Raw genomic sequence first — 19,905 nt, forward strand, 5'->3', positions numbered from 1 at the left:
TAAAGGAACAGGTGACACGAAGATAGAAGATGGAGACTCTGCAGCAAGAATCCCAGGTGGTGAAGAAACTGGTCCAGCTGCTGCAGCGAAAGAGTCCACCGCGTCCACCAACAGTGCCAGCACGAGGTTCGTCATCCGTCCAGGTATGTGTCTGCTGCTAATAAAGCGCTGACACACTATCCTCTCACAGATACCAGACCTTGGCAGCACCGCTCTGACGTTCTACGAAGATAGAAGATGGAGACTCTGCAGCAAGAATCCTAAGTGGTGAAGGAACTGGACCAGCTGCTGCAGTAAGAGAGTCCACCGCGTCCAACAACAGCGTCCAGGTATGTATCTGCTGCTAATAAAGCGCTGACACCTCACATAGATAAGAGACCCTGGCAGCACCGCTGTGACGTTTGGCAAGTCCATCATTTATCTCCATGTAATCCTGTTCCTGGTAATTGTTGAAGTGGTGCATTCTGTCCGTAATAAAGCGACGGTTGGGTAATAAATTATTACCCTGGGCTTAGTAAAAAACTTGCCAGTGTCCAAGCTTGCCCAGTTTCCGAGAATTTTGTTGAAACATCTGGAGTGCATTTACCGGTCGCCGTTCGTTTCGAAAAACCAATATTTTTGAGCAAATTTCAGAATATTCACTTTAAAACACTGCACTCAAATCACATATTATAAAGTTCTAATAATTATTAAGTTTATTTTTATTTAAGTTCAAATGTTGATGGATTGATTTTAAAAATAATTTCAAAGGGATGTTGCCTCATTTCCCTTGAAAATACTAAAAAAAACACAAAGCGGTTGGAGGAAGCGTTAGGACGCGTCCTGCTGCCACGAAGGGCGCTACATTAGTATTTACCTAATATCCATGCATTGTGTGCGTTGTGATTGAAATTTATTAGCTGGATTTTATTTTTTTACGTTCAAATTTTATTTAAGTTAACTATTTCTGCGATGTTGAGCGGCTACGCTAAGTTTGTAATACAAAAGAAAGTGCTCCCTTTATAGCGCCTGCTCGCGTCAAGGCAAGAAAAACATCCCAGTTTTCAAGTAGTTTAGCGGCTACGCTAGGTTTGTGTAACATGGTTTGTGATACAAAAGAAAGTGCCCCCTTTATAGCGTCTGCTCGCGTCAAGGCAAGAAAAACATCCCAGTTTTCAAGTAGTTTAGCGGCTACGCTAGGTTTGTGTAACATGGTTTGTGATACAAAAGAAAGTGCCCCCTTTATAGCGTCTGCTCGCGTCAAGGCAAGAAAAACATCCCAGTTTTCAAGTAGTTTAGCGGCTACGCTAGGTTTGTGTAACATGGTTTGTGATACAAAAGAAAGTGCCCCCTTTATAGCGCCTTCTCGCGTCAAGGCAAGAAAAACATCCCAGTTTTCAAGTAGTTTAGCGGCTACGCTAGGTTTGTGTAACATGGTTTGTGATTCAAAAGAAAGTGTCCCCTTAATACCGCCTGCTCGCGTCAGGGCAAGAAAAACATCCCAGTTTTCAAGTAGCCGCTCAACATCGCAGAAATAGTTAACTTAAATAAAATTTGAACGTAAAAAAATAAAATCCAGCTAATAAATTTCAATCACAACGCACACAATGCATGGATATTAGGTAAATACTAATATGACGGAATTTTTTAACATTAAAAAAAACGACCGCGCGATTGTCTCTAGCTACTTCTAGCCGTTCGTTTCGTCCTATAGTAACAGAAATACCAACAAAACAAAATGACATTTGACAATAAAGTTTGAAAATGGACGGCCTCGTTTCACAAAACGAAAGCTAATTTTAATTTTACGTAATTGAAATTTTTATTGCAATATTTTCCACCGCCCCGAAGGTTAAAAGTTGTGTCGTACAGTAATTAAGGTGAATCTAAAGGTTTTATCTAAAAAATATTCATAATAAGCGAGGCCAGCGCGATCGAAATTTTACCGGTATTTTTGATGGGTATTTTCAGTAGGTATTTTCGATGGGTATTTTTGATGGGTATTTTCAGTAGGTATTTTTGATGGGTATTTTTAGTAGGTATTTTTTATGGGTATTTTCAGTAGGTATTTTTTTGGATAGGTATTTTCGATGGGTATTTTTGATGAGTATTTTTGTTGAGTAATTTTAGTAATTATTTTCTTGATGGGTAGTATTTGTGACTGGTATTTGATCTGATATTTAGCGACGGGAAAAAAATACTTTTGAGTATTTTGTCACCGGTATTTTTTACCAGGTATTTTTTTGTACCTGTACTCATTGTACCCAGTAACGAAAAGTACTCATAGGACCCACCTCTAGCATAAATATACCACTCCAGTGATGCCATACCGACAAAAGAAAAATCGGTAGATTTAGGTGAAAAAAAGCTAAATCTATCTCTAAAGGAGTTGACAGTAGGTGACCAAAAATTTTATTTCTTTCGATTTCCCTAGATCTCAGACTGAATTTGTATGAGGTATTCTCGATTGCTCAGTACTGGATTCCCTACAATATTTTCGAATCGACTAATTCCCCACAATACTTTTGTGTCCAAATTATTTCAACACTTTCATTGTGAATTTAAATAAGAAAACAACGGTACCAAAAAAAAATCCTTTGAATATAAAAATAAAGTACATCAATGGTTTTAGAAAAAAAAACCATTGATTGATCGATGCAACATGCAAATAAGAACATCAAAACTTGTTTTTCTTTTTATTATTATCAAGTTTAATTTATAGAACTCCATTTTAAAATAAATTTTAATATCTGACAAACTTAAAAAAAAATCGGTCCATGAGATGAGCGAGAAGAAAATTTCCCATAATTGTAATAAATTACATTTTTCTACGTTTACAGTAGTTAGTTAGTGTAAGCACCTAATTAAAGTGACTTGATAATTGTTCATTGAAAAAAATAATAATTAAATAAAGAAACATTGTGATACCGAAGTTCATGGACTATACTCCTGAATTCGGGACTTTCGATATTCCCATTCGAAACATTAATTATTATTTTTTTGGTAAACTAATGTGACAATATGACAAGATTTTTTATGCATAGCACAAAGGGTAACAATTATTTTACAAGCAATAATTATTCGCCTGAAACACTTATCCACATTGAAAAATCTCCTGATAAAAGATACATGACGCCAACGGGACGCGAACCCGTGTCCCTTCGATTTCGAGGGAAATATTAATTTCATCAAATCGAACACCCATTTGGATAGTTCGTTAAGTTCGTTGTTTGTTCGAATACGAACAGTGTCCGAGTGTTATCAAGACGTGTCATTTACGAGTGTGAAAGTGCAATGACTTCTAAATTAAATAATCTTATTTTAAGGTTTGTATTCTAGAGAGAGAGCACTTATTTCAAAACCAACCAGGATATAAAATAATTTTTTTATTTATTGTTATTAAGTTTAATTTGTAGAACTCCATTTTAATTTTTATTTTTTATATATTAAATGATATTGTTATTGGGTTTATAAAAACAGTTTATTTTTAAACAAGTTCTGCTGTGTAATTATTATTACGCGTGACAGCTGTTTCGCCTTCTGAAGGCATTATCAAACTGTGGGTCTCACAACCCATAGTTTGATAATGCCTTCAGAAGGCGAAACAGCTGTCACGCGTAATAATAATTTCACAGCAGAACTTATTTAAAAATAAACTGTTTTTATAAACCCAATAACAATATTATTGAATATATAAAAAAAAATAAAAATGTAAAATAATATTTTTTACAAAATGTGATAAATACTAATCACTTCTAAATATTTAAATTAACTAGACACAAAAACCGGCGGAGGAATTATTTCAAAACCTATTGACTTTGAACATGGCGCGATCAAGTAAAAAATACTTATGTATAGTAAAATTAGGCGTATGTGATGAACGAAGAAAGGGGTGTAAGGAGAATATATGACGTTGACGTGATTGATTGAAGAAGTCGGGGATACCGAAGGAAGAAATGGAGTGATCAAGTGAAACAAATAATTAATAACAATAAGATTATTTCCACCGTAAAACTACACTCAGATTTCAGATACACCAGAATTCATAATCTCAAAACATTACTCCAAGCCATTTATAACCCTGAGCATCAATGGATACCCGTAAACTCTTAAATATAATTTTTGGTTAATCTTTCCACGCACTTATGTAGGTGTCTACATACCACTACATATTTTGAATACATCACCATTGCATACTTCTACCCACTGTTGAAACGCCGCTCAACCCCCTCGAAGAGCCAAGCCACCATATTTGTTATGTAGGTATATAGTATATAATTTTTCTACGAACCATGGACTGACCTCAAATCTGTAAAGCCATAAAAAAAAACCATGGTCTATGTGTCTATGATGTATTATTTTTGGACAAAATCTTTGTCTATTCTTTAATTATTTTCTATGCTCACTTCACAATTATTTCGTCTGTGGTTTGATCGGCGATATATTTTCCGTGAAGAAGTTTAAGAAATAATAATTATGCGCTTATTTTCGCGCCTACCACTTCACATAACTACAAATTAAGCATATTTTCGTTCAATAATTTCACAAAAATGGCTGTGCTGGCTGCGGCGCAATTGCTAGACGAGTTGATGGGGAGGAACAGAAACATAAATCCAAATGAAAAAACACAAAAGCTAAATTGGGAAGATCCTCAGGTGAGTTACGAATACGACGAACAATGATTTTTACAGCATTTTCACATTTGTAAAAGGCGGTTGTAAACATCCTTGATAAATTTTTAGTGATTTTGGTAAGATTTTTATCATCGGTACTGATTCGTTTTTATGTTTTTATTTCAGTACTGTAAATATTACATGGTAAAATTTTGCCCCCACGATTTGTTTGTGAACACAAGAGCGGACTTGGGGAGTTGTCCCCGTATCCATGACGATGAAGTAAAAGACCTATTTGAACGCGCTGAACCAGGATACAAGAAGACATTCTACCAAGAAGAATTTTTAAGATTTTGTCAGAACATGATAAGTGATGTTGAACGTGAGTAAACCTTTTAAAATGATAATTTTAAAACCTTTCACAAAATGATAATTTTGAACCTTGCACCTTTTTGTTGTCAAATCAAATTTCTACGCGACCGAAGTCGTATTGTTCTAATTAACAAATAGGTACTATATTCTGCATCCAAACCGAAATGTGACATGTGTATTTTTGGTTAGAATTCTGTCAATAACATAATTGGCTTGAAAATGGGAATTACTTTTATTACTATAATTTGTGAACACTGACAAATTATAAAGGCTTACAAGAATATTGCAGAATCGTGACTAATTGTTTTATAATTTGGAAACCATCTCTAAAAACATGATATGAACATTCAGTATGTTTTTTCTTTAAAATTTTCTCTCTAATGACTGGATAATACCTACAATGTAAGCAGTTTTCTAAACATTAAAAAATTTATAACCTTACAAAATAGTTTTTTGAAATTTTTTTTTTTTTTTTTTTTAAAAAGAAAGACAAACATTCCCGGGCCACGAATAACCCAACAATGTTTGAAAATCTCCTACTACCACCACAGAAAGCCGAAAATGTTGCTTGTGTTGTGATGGAGGACTTAGCCAGCTGAGGAATCGAACACGCGACGCTCGGGTGAGACCCAAGCGCTATGCCCACTCAACCACTGACCGGTCAAAATACATATTGATATTTTCTTATATCAATTTCACAAATAATCAGCACTACATTTCCCTCCCTAAGATATGGTTTTAGCCCTCTCAATCAAGTCCAGTCACCTATGTTTAGACTTCTCTACACTCCTTCCCCCTGCAGGTTTGATAAATGATAAACAAATAATCTTAATGATAAACAAATTTATATGCCAAGGTTTTTATGCATAGCACAAAGGATAGCAAATTATTAACACCCTTGAAATTGAAAAAAATTGGAGAGCAGCTGACCGGCAACCAGAAGGCTGCGGGTTCAATTCCCGCCAAGTGTTTCAGAACAATGATTGTTGCTTATAATAATTTAGGAGCCTCTGACGGTCAGTTATCTCCCACCATTGAATAAATTCTCTATAATTCTTGTTATTTATAGCTTTTCTAACTTGCATGGTTCATGTAAAACGATCTTCTAACACTCCATCATCGTGTGGTGCAAGTTTGTTTCTCTGTTACAATTGAGCCCTTGTGCAGAAAAAGTGTTTTCTCAGATATTGGCTGTTAAACATTTCATTGCTGTAATGAGCGTATACACATTAAAAGTCAAATAAATTTATATGTAATAAGTAATAACGTATTTCAAATTAATAAACACGTTTTATGTATTTTAATCAATTTATTCATAACTTTTGAGTACAATAAAAATAAAATAAAAAAAACATACTGCCATTTTTTCACAAATCAATATTAATTTGCCATTTGTTATCTTTGTGTTTCCATAAAATCGGTTTATTTAGTGTCAGTTTCACTGCCGAGTTTATCAGGATCATTTTCATAAGTGATTGGACAAAGCTGAAATCATAGACATATGAATATTAGTAGACCTGCCCTAAGTGATTAAAAGCGTATTATTCCCCACTCCCCATACCGGTTCCATTGGAGCCGGCTGGGCTCGCGTATGGCTTCCCGTGAATCTTGAGAATGTGACGTCATCATTCTTGTTCGAACTAGCGTCGAGCTATGGTCGAGGCATTTTATGAAATAACACGGCAAAATAGTGGCTTGTGATATGAAAACTTGTAAAAATAGATGTGAAAAAGAGAATAAACCCAATTGTCGTATTACATTCCATATGTAAGCATCATTTTAAGCTTATTCACATCGTATAATATGAATCAGTTGTAGAAACATATACTATTACATCGAGATACATCTGGTCGAATGTAGCGATTCTCAAGTGTGCGCATCGTTGTTACTGGGAAGTAAATTATGAACACTTATAAAAGTGTCTTAACTAAATATGTAAACAAAATATTCGACTCTGAAAATAGAAGAAATTTTTTTTGCCGAATTTGGACTTAGCAAATTTGTTCATAACGTGGCGAGTAATTTGCGCTCCCATGTAAAAATGTCTATTCATTCAAAAGCAGATTTTACTTTTAAGAACTAAATGGTGATATTAAAATGCGAGATGCCTATATACTGTCAGATTGATTTATTGACGAATCACAGTGTTTACCCCCTTCGTTGTTCAACAGTTGATTTTACCCCTCACCTTTAATTTCTAGTCTATATATTCTTATGTCTGTGGCTGAAATACATTTTTCAGCCAATTAGCACTATTCGGCAACTCTACAGAAAATGTTCAAATTATAACAAATATTCCAAGCGCTGTCCGCAGAAACCATCACTTTCAAATTGACTTGATCGTTGCACTGAAAAGGAGTGCGTGCATACTACCGTCTGTCATTCTAGTCCATGTACTGCTATCTGTGGTTAAGATTTTAAAACAATATTTGGTGCGTAATGTGAATGGGTTTGTACAAAAACAGTGTTATTTCGATAGTTTGTTAATTTAAATATAACTTTCAGGCAAAATTCAGAAAGGCAAGCAGCGCCTGGAACTGATGAACACCAAGTTGGAGATGCCGGCCCTGACGGCGGCCCAGACGGAGCGGAACCAACAGCAGATGCAGGCACTGATGGAACGGGTGGGTGCGCTGGAAGCCGAAGCGGAGCAGGCCGGCATCAAGGGAGACGTGGAACAGGCGCAGGGCCTCATGAAGCTCTGTGACCAGCTCAAGGAGGAGCGCGAGCAGCTGCAGAAGCAGTACGACAATAGGTAGGGATACTCTCATGGACCTTATGATAATATTAAATTGAATAACTGAATATCTTTATTACTTTACGCCTTATTATTATTATTATTATACAGGGTGGCCACAGACCTGGAAAACCGGGAATTATCAGGGAATTTTACCGAACCGGGAATTATCAGGGAAATGTCAGGGAATTTTAAAATATTCTTAAAATATCAGGGAATTCCAAAAATAAAACGAAATTCGTTATTTACGATTTGTGAAGTCCCAAAGTTGTGTTTTATTACTTTTACTTGCGGCGTGTGTAACAAAAGATATGCCGACAAAGACAAACTAGATAAGTAGGTATTTTTTTATTATTATTTTCGTAAATAGCCCTTGCAACACAATCATGTCGTTAACCACCCGCCTTGGTTTTTCCCCTATACTATGTAGGTGCGAAATCTGTAAAGAAAAAGCTAGCAAAGTTACAACAAAGTGTCAAAAGGGTCGGACACCCAGTACGGTCGTAATAAAATTTAAATATCATCATTATCAACATTTTTACAAAGTGTCAATACAGTAGAACCTCGTTAATTCGAAATCCATGGGACATCAAAAATCAAATTTCGAATTAACGAATTCCCACGTAATTCGAATTTTTATGAAAAAAAAAATACGCCGAAAATCGATTTTCTCGGCCGCCTCTTCAAATCCGGGTGGTATTTTAGTTGTAAATTCGTATTAATACCAATTATTTCTTTATTTTCGCGGCCGATTACCGTAGCGGCGGGCCCTTAAATTCAGATATTCGCAATAAATTCGTAAAAATGCTATATATTTACGCGTAAATCGAGATTTCGCTGCCGATTTCGGTCGCGGCCTACCCTTTAAATTGAGATATTCGTAAAAATACGATATATTAAAAATACGTAAATCGAGATTTCGCGGTAATTTTCCGTCGCAGCCAGCCCATTATTTCAAATATCTGAATTTAAATTCGTAAAAATACGATATATTTCCGCGTCAAACGAGAATTCGCGGCCGTATTCCGTCGCGGCCGGCTCTTAAAATTCAGATTTAAAAAAAAATCGCAAAAATACGATATATTTCCGTGTAAATCGAGAATGCGCGGCCGATTTCCGTCGCGGCCGACCCTTTAAATTAAGATATTTGATGTAAATTCGTAAAAATATGAAATATTTCCACGTAAATCGAATTTTATCGGCAGTTTTTCGTCGCGGCCGGCCTTTTAAGTTCAGATATTTGAAGTAAATTCGTAAAAATATGTCATATTTCGGCGTGAATCGAAATTTTTCGGCCGATTTCCGTTGCGCCGTATTTTTTAACTCGGATATTCGAAGTAAAGTTAGTAAAAATACGATATATTTCCGCGTAAATTGAAATTTCGCGTCCGATTTCCGTCGCGGCGGGCCCTTTAAAATTCAGATATTCGAAATAAATTCGTAAAAATACGATATATTTACGCGTAAATCGAGATTTCGCGGCCGATTTCCGTCGCAGCGGGCCATTTAAATTAAAATATTCGAAATAAATTCGTAAATATACGACACATTTACGCGTAAATCGAAATTTCGCGGCCGAGTTTCGTCGCGGCCGACCCTTTAAATACAGATATTTGGTGTAAACTCGTAAAACTACGACATATATCCGCGTAAAACGTATTTTCTCGGCCCTTCAAACTCGGATATTCGAAATAAATTTGAAAAAATCCAACATTCCAGTGTAAATCGATTCAGATTTACAAAATAATAATACTAATTAGGACGATGTATAACCACGTAAAAATACATTTTTCGGCGTTTTACCGCCACGGCTGACTTTTAGATTCAGATTTACGAAATATGTATTATGATTTATTTTCGCAAAAATCAATTTTTTTCGAATTTCACGAACAAATTAACGTGCGCGGACAAAAATAAATTTCGAATTACGAATTAACGAATTATGAATTAAAAAAATTTTTGTATGAAAAAATTTTTCTGCGGAATTTTTTTTGGCGAAAATTTCGAATTACGCGTTTTTTCGAATTATCGGGGTTCTACTGTACTTACTTTTGTTTATTTGTCTATTTTTGTCTGGTCTTTTCATTTGTACACAAATTGTCTTCAGGCGAAATATCATAAATTTGTAATAAGTGTATTTTGTTTTGAATAGATCATTGTGGTGCAAGGAAATAATAAATGCTTTAGATGACGGAATTCCCTTTATTTATGTATCTGTTCTAATTTTCTGGCGTAGATGAAAATCGTGTTTCAAAAATAAAATTTTGAACGATATGTCCTTACACCAAATAAAACATATCAGGGAAAAATATAGAAACTGCCCTGGAAAACCTGGAATTATCAGGGAATTTTGAAATCCGTTTTTTGTGGCCACCCTGTTATAGTCCCAATGGCTTTTTCCTCTTGAGGCCTTCGGGGAACCAAGGGGGAGTGTAGGGTTAGGAGAGGGTTGAGACCACCTAGATGGATTCTTCCCTCGTGGGGCCTTTAGGGAACCCAAACAAAGGGAGACTTCCTATGGGAAAAACCTTACAGGAGCTACGGGAAAAAACTCAAAGGAAGGAGGTGTAATGGGAGATAGCACAATGTGCCCATGGCCTAAGTGCTCTCGTGAACTATCCATTTACCATCTCCGCTTTTATAAATAAATAAATAACTTAAGAAATGTTTAGTGACTTGCCGGGTATTTCACAAATTTCCTAGCCCCTTACCCTTCTTGACTTCTTTCAGCCCTTTACCCGGATACTGGTGAAAGACTCGGCTTCAAAGCCCATTTTTAATAAAATTCAGTCTTTTGTCATCATTACTAGACCTGCTTATCTCTAAATATTATAAAATCAAGTCGCTATCCTCATCTGTCTGTTTGTGCGGTTAGTTCTTCTAAACTACTGAACGGATTTTGATAGGGATTTTGATACATATATAATACATGCATATTGTATTTATAGAAAGTAGAGAAAAGTCAATGTTTTATAATCAAGTCGTAAAAACATATTTTTGGCTAAACCTTTTGAGATACATCAAAATAATGTACCACGTAATTGTATATCTTAAAAAAACCTACATAAAAGTCCACAATGGTATATGTATGTCTATCTCCTAAGGATAACTCCAAGCAACGCCGGGTTCACGTCAGCTATTTATGAAATATTGTGAAGAAGGAGAGAGAATTACCTGTTTATTCATATCTGATCAATAACCATAGTCAAAGCTGTTCAAGCAACCCCTTTCATTCTGATTGATGGTCTCACCAGATTTTCTCAAGTCTACAAAGATTTAATAAGTTTTTCTTTAATATAAGGTGTGTATTGTTTGTTTGTTTGTTTCCAGCCACTGGTCAGCCACAGTAGAGTTGGCCCAAGCCCAGGAAAAGCAAATGGAAGTGTGCGCCGTATGCGGTGCTTTCCTCATTGTGGGAGACGCTCAGCAGAGGATCGATGACCATCTCATGGGCAAACAGCATGTCGGGTTAGTTCACTATTTGATCTTTTTTTACATTGTCTTTATAAGCTGCTTAACCTGTTGAAAGTCGGAGCAGAAAATCCTCGGAACACACTCGAGTTCCGGCTGAAAATATGCAAAACTGCGCTGTAATTGCCTTGATGAGTTTTGCTCAAATATTGGAATACTAACTACAATTTATTTTTTTGCAATTGTTTTGTGTTTACCAGAGAATATATATTTTAATTCATATATATTTCATATTTATATTGTAAGACCTTCCCCCAGAACAGTTAACTTTATCTAAAATAAATCTCTCATTTGGGAGACTGTAAAAAAATAAATTTATATCAATACATGGTGTCCGGTGGTAAAGTGCTCAATCTTTGGGAGATTGACTCTACATGATGGTAGAAGTCTGGACGGTTGTCAAAGTATAAAGGTTACAATCGCATTGCTAAAAATTCCAACACGGATGATATTAGAACGGTCAGCGGTGACCTATTGTTAAAGTAAGGCGTTTCCGAATGAATAATTTAGGTGACACGGGGGTTTCTCTTCCCTGCATTATTACTATGTTAACTTTTATTTTGTTGCCTCCTATAATAATTGAACTCGTCTTAAACATATCCAGGAGTGGCGAGCGAATTATATTTTTTTGTTCATTTAACCTCTCAGACATAGAATTTTATTTATTATGTGTCCCTTTGAGAACTGTCAGAACGTGATAATTTTTGTGTTATTTACGAGTTTTACTAAAAGCTTCATAACTCACGTTTTGGGAAACGTAGCCTCATTCTAAAAAATGTTTTGGAAAGATTATGAAATCCACTATCGCATTGTGTTGTTATACGTAAATATTTGCGTTTCTAAATATACATTTTATGAAAACGTCAAAAATATGTAAAAATCGCTTACCATTATTTCAAAGCCTTGAAAAATGTACTTTTTTCTGAGTAGCATAAAGAAATAACACTTTATATATTGAAGAAATATATTTAAAAACTTTTAGTCAACTCAAAATATTAACCGTCCAAACTAAAATATTTTTAATAAATTATTTAGAAACGCAATAAATTATTAACGAACATCTTGACAGTTTCAATCGGCTTAGATAATGCACCTCTACGTTCCATAGATATTAACTGAATAATTAATTATTAATTATTATTAATTAATTATTAATTATTAATTATTATTAATTCTTGAATACAGACGCGTAACGTTATTCATTATCGATACTCTGTTTTTTAAATCATGGGAATCCGTATACTAGTGATGGAAATAAATCAATTTTTGTAAAATCTCGCGCGTTTACGTGAAAAGACGTTCTAATGTCTTGACCGCTATTATCATATTTACGTCTTTTGACGTTCTAATGTTCTGAGTGGTTAACAGACTAGCTTTAGGATTGTTAGAATTTTTATGAAAAATTTCCAAATGCTCTAAGAGATTGAGTTTACAGCCTTTATTTTGTTTATGTAACCAAGTTGGCTTATTATTATCATTCAGTGAGTGATTCTTATGTAGGAGAAATTTAGCAAAGTGTGACTGTATTTTATTTTTTAATAATTGCATGTGTTCTTTGGATCTAGTATTAAAGGACCGGCCAGTTTGTTCGACATATACAGCGCTGCATTTGCCTCACTGGAGTTTATAAATGCCGCTATTTTTTAGTCTGTGTACTTTACTTTTTGAGTTCAGTGGTCGAAATTTTGTAGAACTAAAAAAAAGCAACTGCAAAAATTCTTATAACATTCTTGTTAAGATCGACCCTCGGTCTAATGAAATATTTTTTGTATTTAGATACTCTCGATTGAAGGAGGCCTATGATGAAATCAATAAGGAACGTGAAAAGCAGCGTGATGAAAAAGAGCGCCGGCGCAAGGAGGACTATGACCGCGATCGCCGTGGCGGAGGGCTGGGAAGCGGGCTCGGGGCCGGATCGGAGAAGGACAGGGGAAGGTCACAGAGGAGCGACAAGGACAGGGGCGATAGAGACCGGGACAGGGTTAGCCGGGGTCGGAGGTAATTAAAAAGTTCAACTTTCACATCTTCTGCAGGATTAAGGAGTGTTTGAAAGCCTAACTTAGACGATTGAACGATGTGGAGAGCAACAGAACCTAAGGAACTGGAGGCATACATCAGGAGACTGGCGGAATCGAAGCATGTCTTAGATGGGTTTAGCACTCCAAGGATTTTATTTTCTGTTATTTTTTACTTTGGGCTGCCAAGAGACAAGAGAAAGAATAGACTTGTACTGTGACAAATTAACAAATTCTTGGCGATGTGTTGTACGCAAGTATTTACAAATTGTTTAATTATGCTTTATTATGAAATTTAAATTTTCCTTAGGTCCGGTGCTGGCAGAGATGAAAAACGAGGCAGCCGCCACAATGACCACGATAGGCGAGGGAAATCCAGAGGGGATGAGGGAAAACCCAAGAGCGATGAACTAAAGCCACCCAGGGAGGAGGGAAGGCCCCGGGGGGAGGAGGGAAGACCCAGGGGTGAGGAGGGGAGACCCAGGGGCGAGGAGGGAAGGCTCAGAGGCGAGGAGGGAAGACTCAGGGGTGACGAGGGAAGACCCAGGGGCGAGGAAGGAAGACCTAGAGGTGAAGACGGCAGGTCCAGGGGAAGAGAAGATAGAGGTAAAAAAGAAAATTGTTTCCAAAAATATATAATTTTTATCTCATTCATGACGCATCGATAACATTTTGTCCAAGTTTATTCCATGCTTCCACCACTCTGCAAGGAAGTGTTTCCTAGGATTGGATGCAAAACATGTTCTGTTCATTTTTTTGAGGGTCAACGGAGATGGTATTCTCGTATAGTATAGTTCTTGATATTCTCGATATAGTCTTGCAGTAGTCACACTCCTCTTATCTGAGTTGCAGAGAGTGAAGTCCTAGCATGCCCAGAAGAAAGTTTGTCGGGTAAGGCCACGGATAGTGGTCATGATCCCTTATTTAGAGAAATCTCGGAAATTTTTTTGAACCCTTTTTAACAATACCCCACCTCATGAGGATTCCAGATAGCCGAACCACTCTCCAGCCTACTGTGGACCAAGGAAAAGAGTACAATTCTCTAGAGTGTGGGTATCCCGAAAAACTCTTGACGGTTTGGAGAATGAACCCTAGCATTTTTAAAACCGACTGGCACACCCCTTCTAATATATGAACCACAGTCGAAAGAAGTAAAAACTTAGTTATAACGATCACGGCTATAGTGAGTTCACGGCTATAATGAGCAATTACAAAATGATATTTTAGTTCAGTCTTATCTTCATATAATTGTTTACTGTTATAATGAGGTTGGTACCGAGCAAATAATTTTGTGAACACAATTTCTGAATACATAAATGGGTCGTTGGGTTTGAAAAAATATTTATTCAAGAACGGATACATATTTTTATGGCACTACCCGTGTAAGATTGTTGGCTATGTGAACCATTGCTATTATCATCGGGCACAATGTAAAATTGTCATAAAATCTGCTACAGTAAAATATCGTTTTGTATTTGTTCATTATAGCCGTGAACTCGCTATAGCTGTGAACATGAAATGTCAGCTTTCTTTCATACATGATCCCGAGTTCCTTTATAGTTTAAACTTAATAAACTTTAAACTAAATGATCTGGCGAAAGTCAGGACTACACATTATTGACTCCATTCAGAAATATCAACGTCAGCTTGAAAAAGCAGGCAATTCTTAATATTTCTATTAGTGGAAATAATTTTAGAACATCGGCGAAGAGGAGAAAGTGAGAAAAACTTGATTCATAAGGATGACAAAGTGTTATTGAAATCAGTGTTTCACATTTAATTTTTTGATTTCTGACATGTTTCATCTTTATTATTATACAGGGTGTATCGGCACTAACCCGACAAACTTTAACCAGCTATTCCTTGGCACATTTGGAGTAAAAAATGTTATGGGCACTTTGCTGTCCGGTAGCATTTTTTTTTCAATTTAAAACAAAAAAATTAAAAATTTCCACACTACATCACTGTCATTGGCATTGTTTTTCGTGTTCAACAGCTGTTATAAGCAAGTATGTCGAAAAGCGTCTTCGCTCTTTTGCACACACTAAATAATAATAGTTAAAAATGAGACGAATGGTGCCGTGCCATTTCGTTGTGATTGTAAAAGTGCACCAATATAGGTACACACGTGCATTATTCAACGGAATTCGAATAAAATATTGCCAGATGGGTTTTCAAACTTTGACAAAGGATAAAACAGTGGTGACAGACATGTGGTGAAAATATGAATGGTAAATTTTTTATTAAAAAAAAACGTTACCGGACAGCAAAGTGCACATAAGATTTTTTACTCCAAATATGCTAAGGAATAGCTGGTTAAAGTTTGTCGGGTACGTGCCGATACACCCTGTATATTTATATTTAGTTACTCCGTTTGTAGAATTAAGCGTAATCTATACCAGCTCTTTACCGAATCCTCCAAATATAGTAGCGTAGGTAATTTACTATTGTTTAAGTTTATATTTTATTTTATGTAATACTGATATCGTTTCATATTTACTTTATCAGTTTTTCATTTCTTTATGCTCTAAAAACTTTTTATAAAGGGTGTCCGGGGGTAAAGTGGGCTAACTTCAGGCGTAATTCTTCACGATAGTATGAGGAAAAAAGATAAATAACTTTTTTTTCGAAATTCCAAAATTTGAAGGTATGGGAAAATAAATATTCTTTTATGGAAAAATATTTTTTTATGGGAAAAAAATTTCGTAAAAAGTTATTTATCTTTTTTACTTCATGTAGAATCACTTCTCGAAGTTAGCGTACTTGTCCAGGGGGACACCCTGTATAATAATACGATAGCTAATATAATGATTTATGTATATTGTGTTCTTATAATGTTTTTAAAAGCCAAAGGTTGCGGGCTCAAATCCCGGCGTGCGCAAGTAAATTTTATTTGATTAATTTGTGTTATTTCACAATTTATTCATTTAAAATAATATATAGTATATGTACTTGCGGCAAGTTCCAGAGTGGAAGATACTCTCATGGGGTAAGACTACCTGGTGTAAGACCATGATTTAGAATTGAAACGTTTATTGAAATGGCTTTGGACGTGTTTGGTGATCAGATCTGAATAGCCAGGTACTCCCCACCTTACTCTTCCCCTTCCCACTACCTTCAGTCTCACAATGTTCCCCAAAATGGGGATGCCATAGTCTCACTGGCTCCAGGGCTCATGACTCATGTGTGGTATTCACATAAAAAAAGGCTTGATGTAAAATAAAAATTTAACATAAGAAAATTAAATAATAAAATAATGATATGTGTATGTACTTGTGTTTTAATATTCCTTCTTTTCCAGGCCTAGGAAGTCGTGACCGCTCCCGCGACCGCGATAGCCGCCGTCGCCGCAGCCGTTCACGCGGCCGCTAAGGACCCACTGAGGTATCACACAATTTAACACTCCGCACAGGTAAGCCTCTCTTCCCCTTCCCCCAATCCTCCCGGCCGTCCTGTAGCTCCACACGCGTGGCTAGAGGCACATCAGCCCTTGCAATATTCCAGTACGTACTCACCCAATGTGATATTGATTAAAAAAACCCAACAATTTTTGTGCTTTAAAAAATTTATATTTTGGGGTCAATTTATTAAAATAATCATCATTAATTATTGAGCTATAAAAGTTTGATTTAAATACTGTACCAAAAAGTTTGAGGGGTGATAACGAATTTTTTTACTCTTTCAAAATATTTACAAATTAATTGTTGTGTAAATTTTAACGTTCCTATTAGTTTTCCATCCAACTTACTTGACTTTATAATGACGAGTAACTGTGTCGATTTTGTTTTTAACATGTTTTTCCCTTAGGATTATGAGTTATCAGGTTAGTGAAATAATTACTAAAGACGTTTTAGCAAAAAATTTACGCAGACTGGTCAGCGAGCGTCTTACCACCAATAATTGTTTTATGTCTTCCATCCTTCCAGGATCCGTGTTATTATTAACTCAAACTCAATATTCACAAAAATGCCTAAAACATGAGGTATTTTTGTATTTCATGTTCAATCCTTCTAATGAGACTGAAAATTTGAATTATAATTTTTTACACATTTCCTGTTGTAAATTTAAGATTCTGCTTATTATTGAACTGAAAGCCTTCTTTTAACTAATTGATTAACAACTACTTTCAAATGCACTATTTAACACAAACTATTAACTACAATAATAGTGAAATTTGGACTATGGTGGGATGTTTTCCAGTGATGAAGTATGCTCCATGTTTAGCCGTATCGGAGAGGTCACGTAACTTAGTCCTCGGAACCGTTCCATTGATCTGTTATTCCTCCGTTGGCATCTGCACACGGCGCGAGGTATTTATCTTTCTTTGGGAGAACCTAGATAGGCGATGCTGTCTATTATCTAATGTTTAATGTGTCGCTTATTAAATAAAGCCAAAGATGAGCAGTTGAAAGATGTGATCGTTGGAACCATTGAGAAGCCATTTAGTCTTTATATAAACGTTGCTGACTCTTGTTTATGTTCATACTAAAAACTTAAATTTACCTCAAACTATACTATATTGTATGCTTATTGCAAAAAGTCACCAACTAATTGATGTTTCACAACATATTTTAGTCTCACGGAGTCACTCAATGCGTAACACACTGCAAAAACTTATGAATTGTTTTGTTTAAATCTCACTAAAATGCATTTAAATGCCGTTCACAGTTGATGTTGGCTTCATGAGAATGGGCCGCTTCTTCGATTCGTTTTTGTGTCAGACGGCTCGTATGTGGAAAGAGCTACCGGCACCGGACCTATTCAAGAGCCGCATTAATAAATCCCTTCCTACAGCCCCTACCTTAATCCACCTCACAATGCTGCCTAATCGGGTGGCGACATAGCTCCCTTGCCTTTACACTGTACGACAGGGGTGCTCTTATGAGGTGTCACATAAAAAAAATGCCGGTAACTCTGTTGGTTTCATTGTTGCTGACTTTTTGCAGCAATCCGACAATAACAAATGAATGATTGACATGTTTTTTTTAAAATAAATTATATATAATGATTTTTTAATTTTTCAAAGACGTCTTTTTATTAAAATATATATAATGTGTACAAGCATTTGGAGTTTTGTGGAAACCAACAAACTAATCTGAAATGTCATATTCTATAAATATATAGTACGATATTTTAGAATATGGAAACATCCATTTGGTTGGTCTTTGGCTTGTTTTATGTTTCAATATGTACATATCATAAGTTGTGCACTGAAAAAACAGTAATCCTTGTGGGAAATACCCGATTCCTGAGTGAATAATTAAAATTAGAGTTTGCAGATCAGTAGACATTTTGAGCTTTAACGGATAAGAAATTAGTGAAACTGAAAATGTTGATAACACAATGATTAATTGAACATGCTTTTGATGGTCTCGAAGGTATAAGTAAGCCTCCATTTTAAGCTCGCTCATACCATCTGCTCCTGTTGTACACAAACGGTTGGTTTGCCGAACACTACACTTGGCTTGGTCCATTCCTCCCGCTGCGCTACATCCCGTCTCTCTTTTGACATGATCCGAGGTATTTATTTGATAAAACAATTCAACACTGTGGAGACTGATTGCAGCTTGAATCTGCCAAGATACTTTTGCATTTCAGATTTGTACAATCTCTTAACGAGCAAAGTTTTTATAAATATTGTCGTATCCGCATATGAAAGTTGCAATCCTTATTATTTTATGAACACAAATGAATAAGTGGGTGTTTGTATGTGACTGCTAGGCTTCTTCTGGCTTCTGGCCGAGTTAGAGTTGAGGAGGGGTGTAATTTATGTTGCTTTGGACAATATGTATGATGCTGTTGTTTCATGGACCTTTGCAGTTGACAAATCCCAGGTGAGCCATGCTTGATTAGCACCCTGAATCAGATTGACTGGCTAACATCTGACCACTGACCACTGGTTGTCCCCCCCGTACGCTGGCCGCCAGACCCCTTGCTGCAGCAGTTTAAGAGGTATATCCATCATCAGCTCAAGCACTCTACTGTCCTGGCCGCCCCCATCAGATCCCGAAAGCCCTCAGCGCCCAACTGAACCATTCGAGGTGACATCTTACAAAAATGAAATTGATACATGTGTAATTTTAAGTGACTTTTGCATTTAGGTGAAATGGTTACATTGCTAGATTCACACTGTCTGTCGGTTGGTTGTCTACTACCAACAGCTTAAATGATATTGCAATAGTAGATATAATGTAACGGCACGTATGCACGGTGCCCCCAGCCTCCAAGAATGGAATAGTCCCTACACACGTGTACCACACTGTACCAATTCTGTTTTTGGAGCTATGCTTACTACTGCTACATAATGTATTTCATAAGTGTCTAATTTGGATTTCTACAAAGCCTGTTCTGTGTTTGAAGCACTAATGGATGGATAAATTATGTGTTAAGCAAAATCTCCATTTAAAGGTATTTATATTATTTCTTATCCACTGATTTGTTATGTAAGAAATGGCCTTAAATAAAACCATCGATTTCACTTTAATTGTTATAATCTATCGTAGCTCTCAATGTGTTTTGTAAGCATGTGATAATATAATATATACCCACTTGTCTCTAGAAACTTGTTACATAAAATCAATCAACTTTTCCAATAAATACTCACTACTTATATTATTTGTCCAAAGCTCTTCTTTTAATAAATACATACCCTATTTGTTTTCCTATAAGAATAATTGTTTTAATTTTACTGTAGTTCAAAAATAATTGTAAGAAATAA

At 35.9% G+C, this 19,905-nt stretch overlaps 1 protein-coding gene across 2 annotated transcripts; it reads left to right on the forward strand.

Moving 5' to 3' along the window:
* The first annotated feature begins 4,404 nt into the window (after positions 1 to 4,404).
* Positions 4,405 to 19,905, forward strand: LOC149419011 (luc7-like protein 3). 2 transcript variants are annotated; one of them, XM_089638030.1, is made up of 8 exons: positions 4,405 to 4,634; positions 4,779 to 4,974; positions 7,470 to 7,719; positions 11,032 to 11,169; positions 12,949 to 13,170; positions 13,498 to 13,793; positions 16,489 to 16,599; positions 19,008 to 19,892. In XM_089638030.1, the coding sequence occupies exons 1-7, from the start codon at positions 4,530 to 4,532 to the stop codon at positions 16,557 to 16,559; spliced, it is 1,278 nt and encodes a 425-aa protein (XP_089494156.1). In that variant the 5' UTR covers positions 4,405 to 4,529; the 3' UTR covers positions 16,560 to 16,599; positions 19,008 to 19,892. The 2 variants fall into 2 exon arrangements, with proteins under 2 accessions (XP_089494156.1, XP_089494155.1); XM_089638029.1 differs by having other exon boundaries at positions 16,489 to 19,905.

This window comes from Hesperophylax consimilis, chromosome 12, assembly GCF_061612785.1.
Source record: "Hesperophylax consimilis isolate HC1 chromosome 12, BYU_Hcon_1.0, whole genome shotgun sequence".
Taxonomy (NCBI): Eukaryota; Metazoa; Arthropoda; class Insecta; order Trichoptera; family Limnephilidae; genus Hesperophylax; species Hesperophylax consimilis.

Bases quoted from the DNA above. Each gene is read 5' to 3' on its own strand.
- LOC149419011 (XM_089638029.1), top strand. From the start codon at position 4,530: ATGGCTGTGCTGGCTGCGGCGCAATTGCTAGACGAGTTGATGGGGAGG. The intron at 11,170-12,948 runs GTTAGTTCACTA...TTTTGTATTTAG, and splicing joins ATGGGCAAACAGCATGTCGG to ATACTCTCGATTGAAGGAGG. The intron at 13,794-16,488 runs GTAAAAAAGAAA...CTTCTTTTCCAG, and splicing joins CAGGGGAAGAGAAGATAGAG to GCCTAGGAAGTCGTGACCGC.